The 15491-nt window shown below is 33.3% G+C and overlaps 1 protein-coding gene across 1 annotated transcript; it reads left to right on the top strand.

The window, feature by feature from the left end:
- The first annotated feature begins 4184 nt into the window (after positions 1 to 4184).
- LOC145047256 (scarecrow-like protein 23) lies at positions 4185 to 9602 on the top strand. The gene is made up of 2 exons (XM_078995497.1): positions 4185 to 5206; positions 8536 to 9602. The coding sequence occupies exons 1-2, from the start codon at positions 4457 to 4459 to the stop codon at positions 9454 to 9456; spliced, it is 1671 nt and encodes a 556-aa protein (XP_078851623.1). The 5' UTR covers positions 4185 to 4456; the 3' UTR covers positions 9457 to 9602.
- The last annotated feature ends 5889 nt before the right edge of the window (positions 9603 to 15491 follow it).

Below are 15491 nucleotides of genomic sequence, written 5' to 3'. Positions count from 1 at the left end.
TGCGTTGATTTCTAATTTATGGATTTATGAGTTGGTTTTAACTTGTATTCACTAGATCTTTATCCTAGTATGTTAAAGCTCTTAACTTTTGTGCTTTCCCTTCAAGTTTTGTGTAGTTAGTTGATTTATTTGATTGCTCAAACTTGTTATCTAGTTGTTTATGATATATGAATTGATAGATATAGAGATAGAACATATCCTAGAGTTAAGTGGTGAAATTAATTTCTATAATTATGTTAGAGAAGCATTTTTGATACCAAATATGTGCTTAATTTACTTATCTTGATCATAGATAGGTATTTCTTAGATCTTATCATTCATAGTCCAATAAATATCTAATAATAAATTCAGTGATCTTAAGTTGCTTGACCATTGTAATTGAAGTTCATAAATTTGTATATGATAGGTAATCAGATCAAGATGATTACTAAAATATAATTTGGTAACCAATGGACTAAATTCATTATCTTTAAATCGACCATTTGAAAAAGGGGATTTGAAGCTAAACGGAATCGTCTTTAATTCTTGATTAAACATCGTTTTCTAGTTGTTTGCTTTTGTTTGAAGTTATTGATTAATTTTTTTAATTCAAGTTTTTTTTTTCTGAACTTGAAAAATTAGATAAAATCCCCATTTAAAGTTATTTATTTTAGATTAATTACTACCATTTATTTTTTAGCTTAAAATTATGTTCCCTGTGTTTGACCCCTTAGTTGCTCTACTATCCTACTACTTGACCATGTATACTACCTATTGTGTTTTAGCTAGTAAAATTGGTTAGGTTTATAAATTTAAAGCTTAGTGACTTTAAAGCACATCATATACATAATTTTGGCATACCAAATTGCATATATATGCTATGTCTCGTAACCCAACAAAAATAAGGATTGAAGAGATTATTGAACCCCCTTATTGTTTTAGAAGGTTTTATCTCGGAAGGATTGAGACAACCATAGTTAAACCTCTTGTTTCTGAACCAACCATGCAAACCCCTAGTGATGTTATTGTTGCTCATGTTTTTGAATCTATAATGGAACCTAGCATGGAAACCCCTAGTCAGATAGATGTCGCATATGTTTCACCCCTAGAATGGAATCCCATAATCAAGTTGATGTTGAAGTTGTGAACAAACCAAAAATGGACCCCCCCTGTTGTGGAAACCTTTAGTAAACCCCTAATAGGATATAGTAATATTTAGGGTAGTGAAGATTCAAGTGAAAGTGATGACAGTGATTTATTTGTCGATGAGGATAACTTGTTGGATGATCCTAAAGTAGGCATGCAATATTTCTATCTCAACATTGATGATAATTTGGGAGTGGGTTGATAGTACCCCTATTACAACAGCCAATGTAGTAATGTATGAAGAGAAAGTGGAGGTCATCAACACTGATGTTCTACAATCTAGGTCATCATTTGATGAAGATCAATGAGAAAAAGAAGAAATAAAATTAGGGTTGTTGAAAGGGAACAAGGGATGATTCATGTAATTCACCCTAACATTTATTTATGTTAATACGATCATATGTTGTCATTTTTATATACATTATATCAATTTTTATATTAATTATTAATTGTTATATATTTATTAATAATTAATAATTTATGGTTTTATCCCTACAACCATCACTCTTGTGTCGTCACTATCCACCATACCCCTTCCCCACCGCGTGTTAACCTACAAGCATCTCTCTTGAGTTGTCAGTATCCACCATGCCCCTTCCCCACCTCTCTGACCACACATTTTCCATTTTCTCTAACCATCGTTCTTATCATCATTCATGTATTGATAAGTGGTCATGAAACCAACTTTTTTTTTTACATATCTCTTCACAAATCCAAGGACAATAAACCAAAAAAGCTAATAAACCCCCAAAATCTAAGAAACTGAAGCATGAATGACACAAGTCTGTCTCAAATCATTTATTTGTACTTAGTTGAATGTGATTGACAAATTACTTGTCTAATTTATATAGAAAAGATAATTAAAACAATTAGAGCTTAACTTACTCTTCAGATATATTATTTTCCATCTCCTAAAAATGGGTAGATGAAAGGTTAATCAAATTGCTTCATCAGCCAGATACTAAGGAAACTAAAGAGGAAAAAGGATAAAGAAAATTCAAGGATGAAGAAGGAAATTTTTGCATAAGAAAAAAAAAGTTTGAATGCTTTTTGAAAACTAAATGTAAACTCCAACAACATGATACAAAACAATAGGAATAAAGAACCGCCTAATACAACAATTAACAACCTAATGACCCACCACAACTAATTTCTTGAAGTGCTACATATCACCCCTGTAAGGATCCTTTGTTGCAAGGATGAAAATTTGGATATGCCTTGTTGAAATGTCATTCATTTTACCAGGTAACATATTCTATTTGAGCCCCCTTCCATTTGATTAAAACTTATGACTTGGGAAGATAATCTCCTTAGCGAATAACTTGACAGATCTATACATGCTTTAGGCCGTGGAATGACAATAGAATCATCTGTGGCCGGGAGTAGTTAATCAGGATTTAGGGTAACCAATGAGTAAATTGCTTACATAACATGCTAACATGAAACCTATCATGAATGTGAGAGCTAACTTATATGCTACTAGACCCCCTTTGGTTCATATGTTAAAGACAAAAAAAACAAGGAGTCAACTTCATTGAAGACCGAAATAACACTAAACTTTGTTGATATGGCTGGAGTTTAAGCTAGACATTGTTACTATTGAAATGGAAACCTCGTGTTATTTTTTATCAGCTTGACATTTCATCTATTCTTGAGCTACAAAAGGATTGTGATGCAGTTCACACATAATGCTATCATGGTCTCACAAGTTTTTATCAAAGAAATTGGACACATAATATATCTTGAATGTAAGTTAACAAATTGGGAGATGGGATTTCATAAACAACTTCAAAAGGAGTGACTTTTTTTCTTTAATAGATGAATGAACAAATGTTTTATAGTTGATCTTAGCCCAAGGAATCCACTCGAGCCATTTTCGCTCCTGGTTATCTGGAAAACATCTCAACTATTGCTCATGTGTGCCGATTAGAAGGTAGTAATCCTTCTATAAAATCCAATGATACATAAGTCCATATTAAAGTATGAATTTGTTAGGGTGTGAAAACTTGATCAAAATGGCCTGAGAGAGAATGTCCTCCTAGTGAGAAAATGACGTGAGTGAGAATGCTCCCTTAGCGAGAAAATACTCCCCTTGATAAAGTGAACACTCCCTCGGTGAGAGAAGACTCTCTTGGAAAGAGAATGTTTTCATGGTGGAAGAATGCTTCCATGGTAAGAGAGTGCTCCTCTTGATCAAGAGAACGCTTTCTTGGCGAAATAATTATAAGTTTTTGATTTGACCGAACATTAGGCTTATTTTGAAAAAAGTAAATTAGGTCCAAAACGGGAAAAAAAGTTACAAAATATAGGATCTAAAATTACCATATAAGTAGGAAACATGTAAACATAAAGTACAATGTGTTTGGAAATGTGCAGTTCGACAAATAGGTTTAGTTTAGATACTATGAATATTTTCGGAGTAGTGTAGAAAATATGCATTTATTGTTTTAAAATAATTATAATAAATGATAAATGATTTTTTTTTGATAAATTAAAGGCTTAATTAATACAAATAGAACTTTGTTAGTTAAATTGGAAAATTTTCTAAGTATTTGATGGTCAATTAAGTTAAAATTCTTATATTTTTTACCGGTTATCTTATTAACCGGTAATTAAGTTATCAACTATCAATTGATTTTTCCACTGACAACTGGTTTTTTTGTTTTTTTGAACGGTAAATACATATATATATATATATATACTAAAGTACTATGCCACCTATGTGCACAATAGAACTCGAACCCTCGATCTTAAGTAGGAAGAACAATACCGGATACCGCTGGACTAGAAATCATTTGGTGACAAGTAGCTATTTAGTTCCACAAAAATTGTCCTAATTTTATTGTTTTATCATTGCACACCTAGACCAGTATTGATAACATGATTAACATCGCAAGAGTCAAACACCTTTTTCTTTTTCCAGGGAGTGTATTATACCTAACCAGAAAATTATCACTAAAACCATGGATATTCATTCATCTATTTAAGGATGTCGATATGACAAACGGCTTCAGTCATATAACATTTTATCGATTATATTCTTAACAGACGTATACAAATGTGTCACCATTGCAAATCAATAGAAACTTTTAGACCAATTCTCTACCTATTCATTTTGTTTTGTTGTATACAAACAAATTATGCCGGCCGAATTTCTTAGGAATGAAAGTCTCATTTGCTTTGTGCTTATTGTTCGTGCTTCACATCGCCATTAATCTCCAATCCTGGCCACCACACCTCGTCACTATCACTATCCACTGTTTCTTGATTCCTCCCATCATCACACAATTAAAAAAACTCATCTACTTTTCTACAAATTCTCTCATTTAAAATGTACCCAAACTCCATCCTCGACGAAACCCAGTTCCTAGAATATAAACCCATTGAAGGGTATGATTATGAACAGTTGAACAATCAGTTTCCGGCGCCGGAAATAGAGAACCAGCCAGTCGACGAAGAACTCCCTGCGTTAGAAGACGTAAACAACACCATTAATCAGTTTGATGCGCAGCGATTGTCAGTCCAGGTTCCAGATCTCGATAACCATGATCAGACACCGTTCTTGATACCGGAATTCGACCAATTAACGAAGAGGATTGCAAATTCAAAGTTAAAGTCAAAATCAGCGTACCCCGATCTGAATTCTCCGGCGTCTCAACAGCTCCTGAGTTGTTCCCGGAGCAAATTTAAGCGTTTACCAGACGAAATTGTACCGGATTGTGCCGGGAAACTGTCGACGGTGGAAATCATCGAACTGGCAGCGGAGAAGTTTATAAAATTTTCAACTCAACAGGTCAATGGATACACCATGTTCACTCATCCGTACGGGTCGTCGGCGTTCTCGAGCTTATCGATAGACGAGACCAGGGAGGTGGAGCTTGTTTTCCAGCTTTTGAAGGCCGCCGAGAATGTTGGCTGGAAGCAGTTTGATGTTGCCAGCAAATTCATAACACGGTGTGGTTGGGTGGCTTGCCACAGCGGCTCTCCCGTTGAACGGCTGGTGTATCACTTATGTGAAGCACTGCAGAAAAGAATCGGAAAAGAAATCGGTATACCCGTTGCTACCAAACTAGAAAAACAGGTGAGTCATATTATTATGTCTTTTAAGAGTAGTATGTTCAAAAATACTACTTTGGACCAAACAGATTTTGATTAGTGCAAATAGTTTAAAAGTTTTCATTTTGCTGTGTTTTTAGTCCATAACAATTTAAAATTTATAAAAATGACAAATTAATCATTTTCCATTTGTTTTTTCTTTTCTTTTTGTTATTTAATTATTTTCTAACTAAAAACATATTAAAAAATAAAAGAAAATCTCTCTCTCTCTCTCTCTCTCTCCCCTCCTATTCACTAGAAAAACCCAGCAACCATCGAATTTGTTGCCTTCTTCAGCCCAACCTCTCGTCTTCCTTCCATTTTAATGGCAGACCGACCCAATAACTACCAAACCGCCATGGCAAGCTGAAGCAAGCCTCCGATCAATCGCAAACAGGACCATCGACACTATTCAGCGAAGAAGAAGAACTGACGACAACCACCATTTTCCCTTTTGTATTCATCTCTTTTCGACCCTCAAGCAGCTTCCATTCGTTCTTCCTTATTCCTCCATCGATCTCAGTAACCATTTTTCTTTTGTGTTCAAAACATACCATTTTCATCTTCTTTGAATGTGATCCCGAGTTCCTTTTCAGTGTGTGTATTTAACCCAGATCCCAAAGTTTGATTATGGAGCAGGTTCTGTAGGTGCCACCTCTGATACAAGTGATGGTTATGAATCAGTTGTAGGGGCAAGATTAGTTTTCAACTTAGGTTCTTCCAAGATCAGTTTGCAACCCAATTTAACTCCTAATCGGACATATCTATCCTCGTTTACCCCCAATTTCCTTTAATTCATGCTCAAGCAAAGTTGATTCCTCAACAATACAAGGTATCTTATCAGATTCAAGCCTTAATCCTTATGTTCAAGTTTCGATTTTGGTTGGTGCTAGAGCTTGCTTTAACAGGAAGCTCCAGCAAGGGTTAGATCGAAAAAACCGAACCTTGAAACACCAACAAGGTTAGATCGACGACAAGGATTTCACACTAGAAATCGGAACCCCCCTTCACTTCTCAAAATCCAATAACAAACACAGTCACCCAAAGTCGCACCCTCCTTCTCCTTCTTTTAAACTCAATTACATTTCTCTTTTTTCTCCTTTCTGAATCGATCGTAGCTCCTTCTTTTATCTCTCTCTCTCTCTCTCTCTCTCTCTCTCTCTCTCTCTCTCTCTCTCTCTCTCTTCTTCTTTCTTTTTCTTTTTTTTTACATTTGCAACTGTTAGGAATGGTGATAATTGAGAAATAAGGGAGGTCTTGGGTGATTGAAGGTGGCGTTGGGCGGTGGTGTTTGTGTGGGTGGTATAGGGTGATGAACAGGAGAGAGAGAGGGGGGGAGAGAGAGAGATATTTTCTTTTATTTTTTAATTAGAAAATAAATAAATAATAAAAAAAAGAAAAAACAAATGGAAAAGAACAAATTCGTCATTTTTAGAAATTTTAAACTGTTTTGGATAAAAAAACGCAACAAAATGAAAACCTTTGAACTATTTGTGCTAGTCCAAACTTGTTTGGCTCAAAGTGTCATTTTTGGACATACCGCAGGGATCATTCTTGCAATTTTGTCTACTTTTTTCTACAAATAAATCATGATTTTTTCAATTTGTGTTTTTAATGCTTTTATTTATTTTTTAAATATATTTTACGTTTTATATTTTTATTATTATTTTTTAATTAAAAAATATACAAATCAAAATATTTTATTTATTATTTATTATTATTCCTTTTTAATTAAAATTATATATATATATATATATATATATATATATATATATATATATATATATATATATATATATATATATATATATATATATATATATATATATATATATATATATATATATATATATAAACGGATCAACAAAAACGGTTGAATTGATCGGTCAATTTTTCCTTTTTGAATTTAATAAATAATAGTCCATTAAATATGACTACGTAATGTAATAGGTACAAACCTTCAATAAATTAATAATCACCTTTTTGTTTAAATAAAAGGGGACAATTTTTTTTTTTTTTTAAAAACTATCATACGCACCCATTAAAATTTTCTTTCTATACTATTAAAATGTTTGCAAGAAGACTTAAATATAACTCAGACTATCTACATTAGCAATCCAATGCTATCGAAACATTTTTATTAAAAATCTAATTTCTCTTTCTTATATTAACACAATCTAAGAATATTAAATTTTTCATATCATTAGCAACCAAACTTAAACCATTATTTATTAAAAAAAAATATTGGATATATATATATATATATATATATATATATATATATATATATATATATATATATATATATATATATATATATATATATATATTCACAATAAGACGAACCAAACCAAAAAAAAAAAAAAAAGAACCAATGAAAAAAATGTGAACCCAAACCCAATAAAATCAAAACCAAATGATGTTTCAACCCAAAAAACCAAACATTATGGTTTGAATTCGATTTCATCCAAAACCAATTCATACTCATCCCTAACTTTGATATATAATTTTACGACGGTTTTTCTAGTTATGTGAAATTCTTATGAATATTATATATAATTGATAGATGATTTTTAAAGAAAAGTTACAAAAATATGAAAAAAAAAGGCAAGAAAATATTGTTTTCAATAAAATAATCTAACCAAAAAAAACTGCCTATAACCAAAAATACAAAATACAAAAAAATGGTTTATAGTGCTAAAATAAGAAAAAATTTGTTAGTTAAGCCCGTTTTAATGGAATTTTATATTTTTATAGTAACTTACTCAAGGTCCTGGTGGTAAGCATAGGAATTTTTTTGACAAAGATAAATGGTATTTTAGAACAAAATAATTATGTTATTATAACACGATTTGATTAATTTATAGTGTTTTTTTTTTATCTTATTATTATTATTATTATTATTATTATTGTTATTATTATTATTATTATTATTATTATTATTATTATTATTATTATTATTATTATTATTATTATTATTATTATTATTTGTTTTTTATCCTAAAAATAATGTAAACGCTTAATCATAAGACTACTTTTTTTTAATAAAAAAATATTCATATTTTATTTTAATATATTAATGTTACTTATTTTACTTGATCGATAACAATAAAATAATTCAAATTTACATTCTTTTTTATATGTTGGTCATAATTTCATCATTTTGCAAATACCATCTCTTGTGAGTTCTGACTGTAAATTTATCGTCACATCTGTCGCTAATATTTATTCATTTGTCTCCCGTGTTTGTCTAAATAAAGTACTTCGGGTAAAGAAGAAAACTTTAACCATTGAGATCAAACTTATTACATGTAGGGTCTAAAGAATGAAAATCCTATGGCAATAGGAACGAATATGACATTCTTGGCCGTTTATCAAGCCCTTCCATTCAATCAAGTATTGCATTTCACAGGCATACAAGCAATCATCGATCAAGTTGGGACATCAAATCAAGTACATTTGATCGACATCCATATTAGGAGCGGTGTACAATGGACACTTATGATGCAAGCATTGGCAAACCAAAGTTCACAAATCCAGCTTTTGAAACTTACTGCCTTTGCAACAACCTCAGATGTCCAAGAAGTCGCGGAAACTGGAAAAAGATTGGAGAGTTTTGCAACAACTTTAAGTTTGCCATTCTCTTTTAAAATGTTGGTGCTATCGGACATCACCGAGGTGGAAAAAAACCAGTTTGAGGTCGAGGATGGAGAAGTAATAGCAGTCTATTGTCATATGATTCTAAGAACAATGATTTTGAAGCCCCAAAGATTGGAAAATATGATGAGAGCTATCAAAACGATCAACCCTTCGATTGTAGTTATAGCTGAGGTTGAAGCCAACCATACGTCAACTTCTTTTGTTAAGCGGTTTACAGAGACGTTATTCTTCTATGGTGCTTATTTTGATTGCTTGGAAGCGTGTATGAGTGGAGATAATGTTCATAGATCGGTGATGGAAGGTGTTCATTTTGCTGATGGGATACAAAACATAGTGGCGTCCGAGGGTGATGAGCGGATGAGTAGGAGTGTGAAGATGGATACATGGAAGTCATTTTTTGCAAGGTTTGGGATGGTGGAGATTGAGTTAAGTGATTCGTGTCTTTATCAGGCACAACTTGTGTTGCAACGGTTTTCATGTGCAAATTATTGCATGCTTGAGAATAATGGCAAGTGTTTAATTGTTGGGTGGAAAGGAACTCCATTGCATTCTCTTTCGACATGGAAGTTCATTTAGTAATGATGGATTGTTGTAATACTTTTGGTTTCCTAAGACTATGACTATTTTAGGGACATTTAGATGGTAGAACAATGTTAATAAGATAAAATTTGCAATATTTGATTATTTGTCCCCCGTAAATATTAAACAAGGTGGGACAATGAGTCTATTTTGTTTTTATTTGTTAATATAAAATAGGTGAATACCCTCGTCATACTAACCACACAAAATAATCCTTAAAAAAATTCCCGTCCAAAGTATCCAGCAAACCATGGGCAACCTTCATAAATTTTTTAATCTCTTTATATGATTGATTATTATGTCATGTACACCAAACATATGATTCCAACATATGATTCCAACATATGATTGATTATTATGTCATGTACACCAACATGGACTTGCTGTAGCATGTGATGAAACTATTTAAAGCCTTTAGTTAAGAGAGTTTGAAAAACAAAACGTACCCTGATCGAATATTGAAATTATTTACTTTCCAAGATTCCGGTTTAAAATGGGCTTTGAATCTTACAACAATGTTCTTCCTCTTTATTCTTTGAAGTCACAATCACATTTCTTTAAGATATAAAACTTTATCACTTTATTAAATACTAATAGTTTAATGCAACTTGTCAACCAAAGGGTCTCTAACCCAACGATATCAAGTATTGTTATTTTTTTTAAGGTCGATGTTTATGTCTCAACTCAGATATTAGTGAAAATAGTAGTAGTTTAGGAATAAATTATATTTTTCGTTAAAAAAAGTTAATAATTATAAATATGCTATTTAAACTTTTGAAAAAATATACAATTTTGCTTTTTAAATAAGTAGTTAACCGGCTTTTCCATTCATAGAAACGTAAGGAACTTAATTATGAATTTGAAGAAATGCTATGATTTATTCTAACATCAACCATTTCAATTTTTCCAAACTATAAATATAAAATATAATTATGCATGTCGACAGGACAATACCATCTAGTCTTTTAACACAAAGTATGTATAATAACGTTAATTAAATTTGGGAAAATGACTTATTAAGGTAATTAATTTTTCGGTATGTTCACATCTAGGTAACTATTTATTTTTTGTACATATCTGGGTAACAAACTTGTTGGAAGTGTTCACATATGACTATTATGACTTGCTATAACAGATTAAATCTTATATATGAATATTTTCAATTACTGTACCAAAAAAATAGTTTATCAAATATAAACAAAAGGAAAAATAAAAATAAATTACACAAATGGTCCTTATGGTTTGGGAGAATTTGTGTTTTTTGGTCCCTAACTTATTTTTTTTAACTCGGATGGTCCCACTGTTTATTTTTGTTACGCATTTGGTCCTTGTCTTACCTAAAAAGACTATTGTGCCCTTATTAATTTATTTTTTAATTAATTTTTTTATTTGTGTATTTATTTTTTATATATTAAAAAAATTAACAGATCATACATATTTGTATCTCCTAACCGTAAACCCGAAACCACATTTGACAAATTTAATTTTGGTCTAACTGGTCACCATCATATCTTTCATCCTTCCCAACTTTTATTTCTTTTCCATCTTTAGTAACATCGACGTCTTCACCATCATTCTTTTTTTGGTACTTCAACTCTGGCGAACTAATACCATAACCTATCGTCTCTTCATCTTTAGTGGGTTGTGGTGTTGATTCAACGGAGTTGAATGACCGAAAAAAGAAGAGATGATAAAGACGTTGATATCACTAAAGTTGAAAAAAAAAACTGAAGTTGAGGAGGATGAGAGATGGGATGTTGAGGAGATACAGATATGCGGGGTCTACTAATTTTTCTTAAATATATAGAGAGCAAATACATAAATAAGAAAATTAATTAAAAAAAATAATTAATAAGGGCACAATAGTCTTTTTAGGTCAAACAAATACCAAACTTGTAACAAAATTAAATAGTAGGATCATCCGAGTTAAAAAAATAAATTAATTAAAAAATAAACAGTATGGATCATCCGAGGAGATACAAATATGTGGTGTCTATTAATTTTTTTAAATATGTAAAAAATAAATACATAAATAAGAAAATTAATCAAAAAATAAATTAATAAGGGCACAATAGTCTTTTTAGGTAAGACATGGACCAAATGCGCGACAAAAATAAACAGTAGAGATCATCCAAGTTTAAAAAAAAATATGTTAAGGACCAAAAACATAAATTCCCCCAAACCACAGGGATCATTCCTGTAATTTACTTTTACTTTTCGTTTTTTTCATATTTAGGTGGCTATTTTTTTGTACACATCTAGGTAACGAACTTGTTGAAAATGTTCACATCTAGAATTTAATCTTCATAATGGCCATATGTGAATACTTCCAACAATTTTGTTACCTAGATGTATACAAAAAAAAAAAGATAATTGCCTAGATGTGAACATATCAAAAAGTTAATTGCCTTAATAAGTTATTTTCCCATTAAATATATTAAATATAATATAAGTGGATATTCGAAACTTTTCTATTATGATATAACTCATGGTAATGACAATATAGCATACTGGAGTAAAAACAAGTCTAACTTCTCTCTCTCTCTCTCTTTCTCTCTCCCTCCCTCTCTCTCTCTCTCTCTCTCTCTATATATATATATATATATATATATATATATATATATATATATATATATATATAGAGAGAGAGAGAGAGAGAGAGAGAGAGAGTGAGAAAGGGCGGCCCACTTGAGATGAAAAAAAGTAGAGATCTTGAGATTCAACCTCAGCTACATATTTCTCGTTTGCCGCTCTAATGCTCCAGTATATCGGCAACAACGGAGTATGCCTAATCATAAATGATTATATGACAGAGAGGTATAAGTATATAGGATTATACATGTTTATACGTATATGTCTAATCATAAATGATTATATAGATGTCTGTTTCACAGATTGAGCAATCATAAATGATTATGACAGTTGATAGCAGAAGATGTGGTGGTGACAAAGGTGGCGGTTGTATAGTTAATGGAGGTGACAGTGATAGGATCGTTTGATGTCAAAGGTGCTAGCGATGGCGGTTAGGGTGGTGGAGGAGAAAGGAATGGGTGGCGTTGTATGATCATTTATGATTATACTAGGCCTGTCGTTGATATTACTTACTTGTAACATCCAAATTGTTGATATTAATACATGTTAATTGTAATATCCAAAAATTTACACAAATCTTAAACTTTTAAAAAATCCTAAATCATCACTTGTTTACAAAATAGTTCTCCAAAACATGTCAAATATCATAGTTTTCCCAAAATCATAATAAAAAACATGAGGAGGTTCATGTAACGCCCGTAGATCCGGGCTAGTCAATTTAAAGATAATAGTGGTCGGAAATGACTTTTCGACAAAAGATTATTTAGAATAAATAATCTTAACCAAGTTGTAGGATATGTCTCAAGGGTTTCGTGCATATAAAGAATGCCGAAATCCGAGTTATAACGAAGAAGTTATGACCCGTCGAAGTTTCGCAACGGAACCGACACGACACCGGGAAGCGTAAATAGTGAATTTACGATAAATCGATATTTAGCCTTAGCGATCTCAACAAAAGTCGTAGAATATGTTAAACCGAGAGCGTCCATAAAAAGAACGTACAAATCTGACTTCGTATGAGGAAGTTATGATTTTTCGAAGTTTCAGATTAGCAGTATACAGCCCAAAGTTCGAATATTAAATCGAGCAGTTTCTGGCCGACACAACCTAAATGAGAATCAAAGAGCCCGTTAATAGTAGCGTAACGGTAAAAAGACAGACAAAAACAGACGTCAGATGAAGAAGTTATGGATTTTTAACGCGCCAACCATGTCCCGGCGTGTTAAATATATAACTTTTAAAATAAATTCAAAATTAGCCGACAAATTCTAAAAAAAAAGTTGTAGAGTACGTTCCCGCCTACACGTGGATATAAAGAACATCAAAAATAGAGCTCGTATGCAAAAGATACGAATTTTTGAAGTCAGGGTATGAATTTGCGAAGCTGTTACGAAAGGAGGTGACGTGGCACAATCTCAGCCTTCATTTGCTAACCTCGGTCTCGCTACGCAGCGCGTACAAGAAGTTCCTCACGTTTGGAACCCTTGGACTCGGATGAACCACATCACACCATGGTTGTACGAACGTTGAGCATAGCCGAGGAGCTCCCCACGCAGGTCCGAAGGAATCCCTAACCCTCCCCTAAGTCGAGGTAAACCCCCTAGCACCCGAAGGAAGCCCCGAGGCTCTCGGAGTCCCGAGAAAAAGGGTCTTTCGGTTCGAAAACGTTGCTCCAAGCGATGCCCGGTTTCTATAAAACTCGTTGTAAGTGAGCTACGCCTACGCTTTTTTAATATAACTTTTATTTAATTATAGTAACGTTATTAGGAACTTGTAATAAGTACTTGGGATATTATTATGAGTTATATAAATATTGTTAATGCTTATATAATAGTAATAATATCTAGACTATTAATTAGTCTCTGTGAATATTAGACTAAACTCTAGTGTTAATGATACTAGGTTTTGTCCGAGGAAAATTGTGTTGAGAGTAACGAAGTGTTGTTCGAGTGCCGAGTCACCACCTTCTCTGGTGAGTGGATAGTTAGTTTCATCTTACACATAGATATGAGGTATTTTATAGAAATTACGTGTTATATGTGCATATAACCTGTATACTTGCTATCTATGTTGGATGAACGATTTTATACATGTTTTAAATAATTTAAACTGTATATGTAGTTATATCTACATAATATGTTGGGTAAAACATGGGTAGATGAAATATGAGTTGGATGATGAGTTGAGAGGTGATATAGACCATGAGGTAAGGGTGAGAGGTGGACGATGTGAGAAACCTTGTTCCCAAATGTTAGCCCCTTCATCTAGTAGACTATGGATGACAACCATGGACTATTCTAGACAGTCCAGTGGAACACTAGCAGACTCGCAACTTGTAGGTGTTGGGAACGATGTGTTCACCCGATGTAATCTAAACCTTGGCGATCATGCAGACTTGATGCCTAAACCCTAGTGACTATGCAGACTTAGTGCGTAACCCTTGGCGATCATGCAGACTTGATGCCTAATGTAATAGCCGGGTTTCCAGGTATATTATTTTATTTAATTATTTTGAATTATGAGAAGGAACTCGGCGAGTTGATGCGTAGACTCGCCGAGTAGGGTCATGATTGTTCATCCGAATTCGCTTTGGACTCGGCGAGTCCATGAATGGACTCGGAGAGTCCACGTTGTTTAATGAAACCCTAAATCCCCGGGTTTGGAGCCTATTTAAGGGCACTTATAGCCTCTCATTGCGGCTACCAATCCCTTGAGAGAATCCTAAGTGAGCCAAATCGTTGTGAGGAAGAAGTCACTTTTGATCCTTGTATCTATGGTTTAGCAAGAAGGAAGTGCAAGAGCAAGAGTGGAGGTGTGATTCTAGCAGTTCCAGGGATTTAGAGACTTCATTTTGAGGTAATAGTTTGAACCTCCTTCAGTTTTGGTGTGGATCATTAGAGTTAGGGTTTTCTAACCCCTTTGGAGAGTGATTATGTGGAGTAAATGGTCCCTCTTTGAGATTGTGCCTTGGATCTGGACTCAAAGAGGTCCAGAGACCTTAACCCTTGGAGCTTTATGGATCAGTTTGGGGTTATTGGACTTAGGTTGCCATTTTTGGGACTAAATCTCCTTTTGATGCCTATTTGTTATTATACAAGCATCAAGTTTCGAGCTTTACGTGACATTCATGCTTGGGAAGGCCAGATCTTTGATTTAGGGAAACAGATCTAACCTCAGGAGGCCAGTAGAGTTTGTGCATGGCATGAACTCGCCGAGTTGTTCCTGAGACTCGATGAGTAGGGTTAGGGTTTCACGTAAATTGGTCAGTGAGTAGACTTGCTGAGTTGGGGGATGACTCAGTGAGTCAGAAGGGAGTTAGAGGACTGGAGTTCAAGGCGGTACTCGCCGAGTTGTTCTTGAGACTTGGTGAGTTGAGTCGTGGTGGCCCCGCGATTCATGCCTAATATGACTTGTCAAGCATAGGGAAGGACTCGGCGTGC

This window comes from Lactuca saligna, chromosome 5, assembly GCF_052625555.1.
Source record: "Lactuca saligna cultivar CGN05327 chromosome 5, ASM5262555v1, whole genome shotgun sequence".
Taxonomy (NCBI): Eukaryota; Viridiplantae; Streptophyta; class Magnoliopsida; order Asterales; family Asteraceae; genus Lactuca; species Lactuca saligna.
Note: the sequence above shows the minus strand (reverse complement) of the source record. Positions and strands in the feature narration are given on the sequence as shown.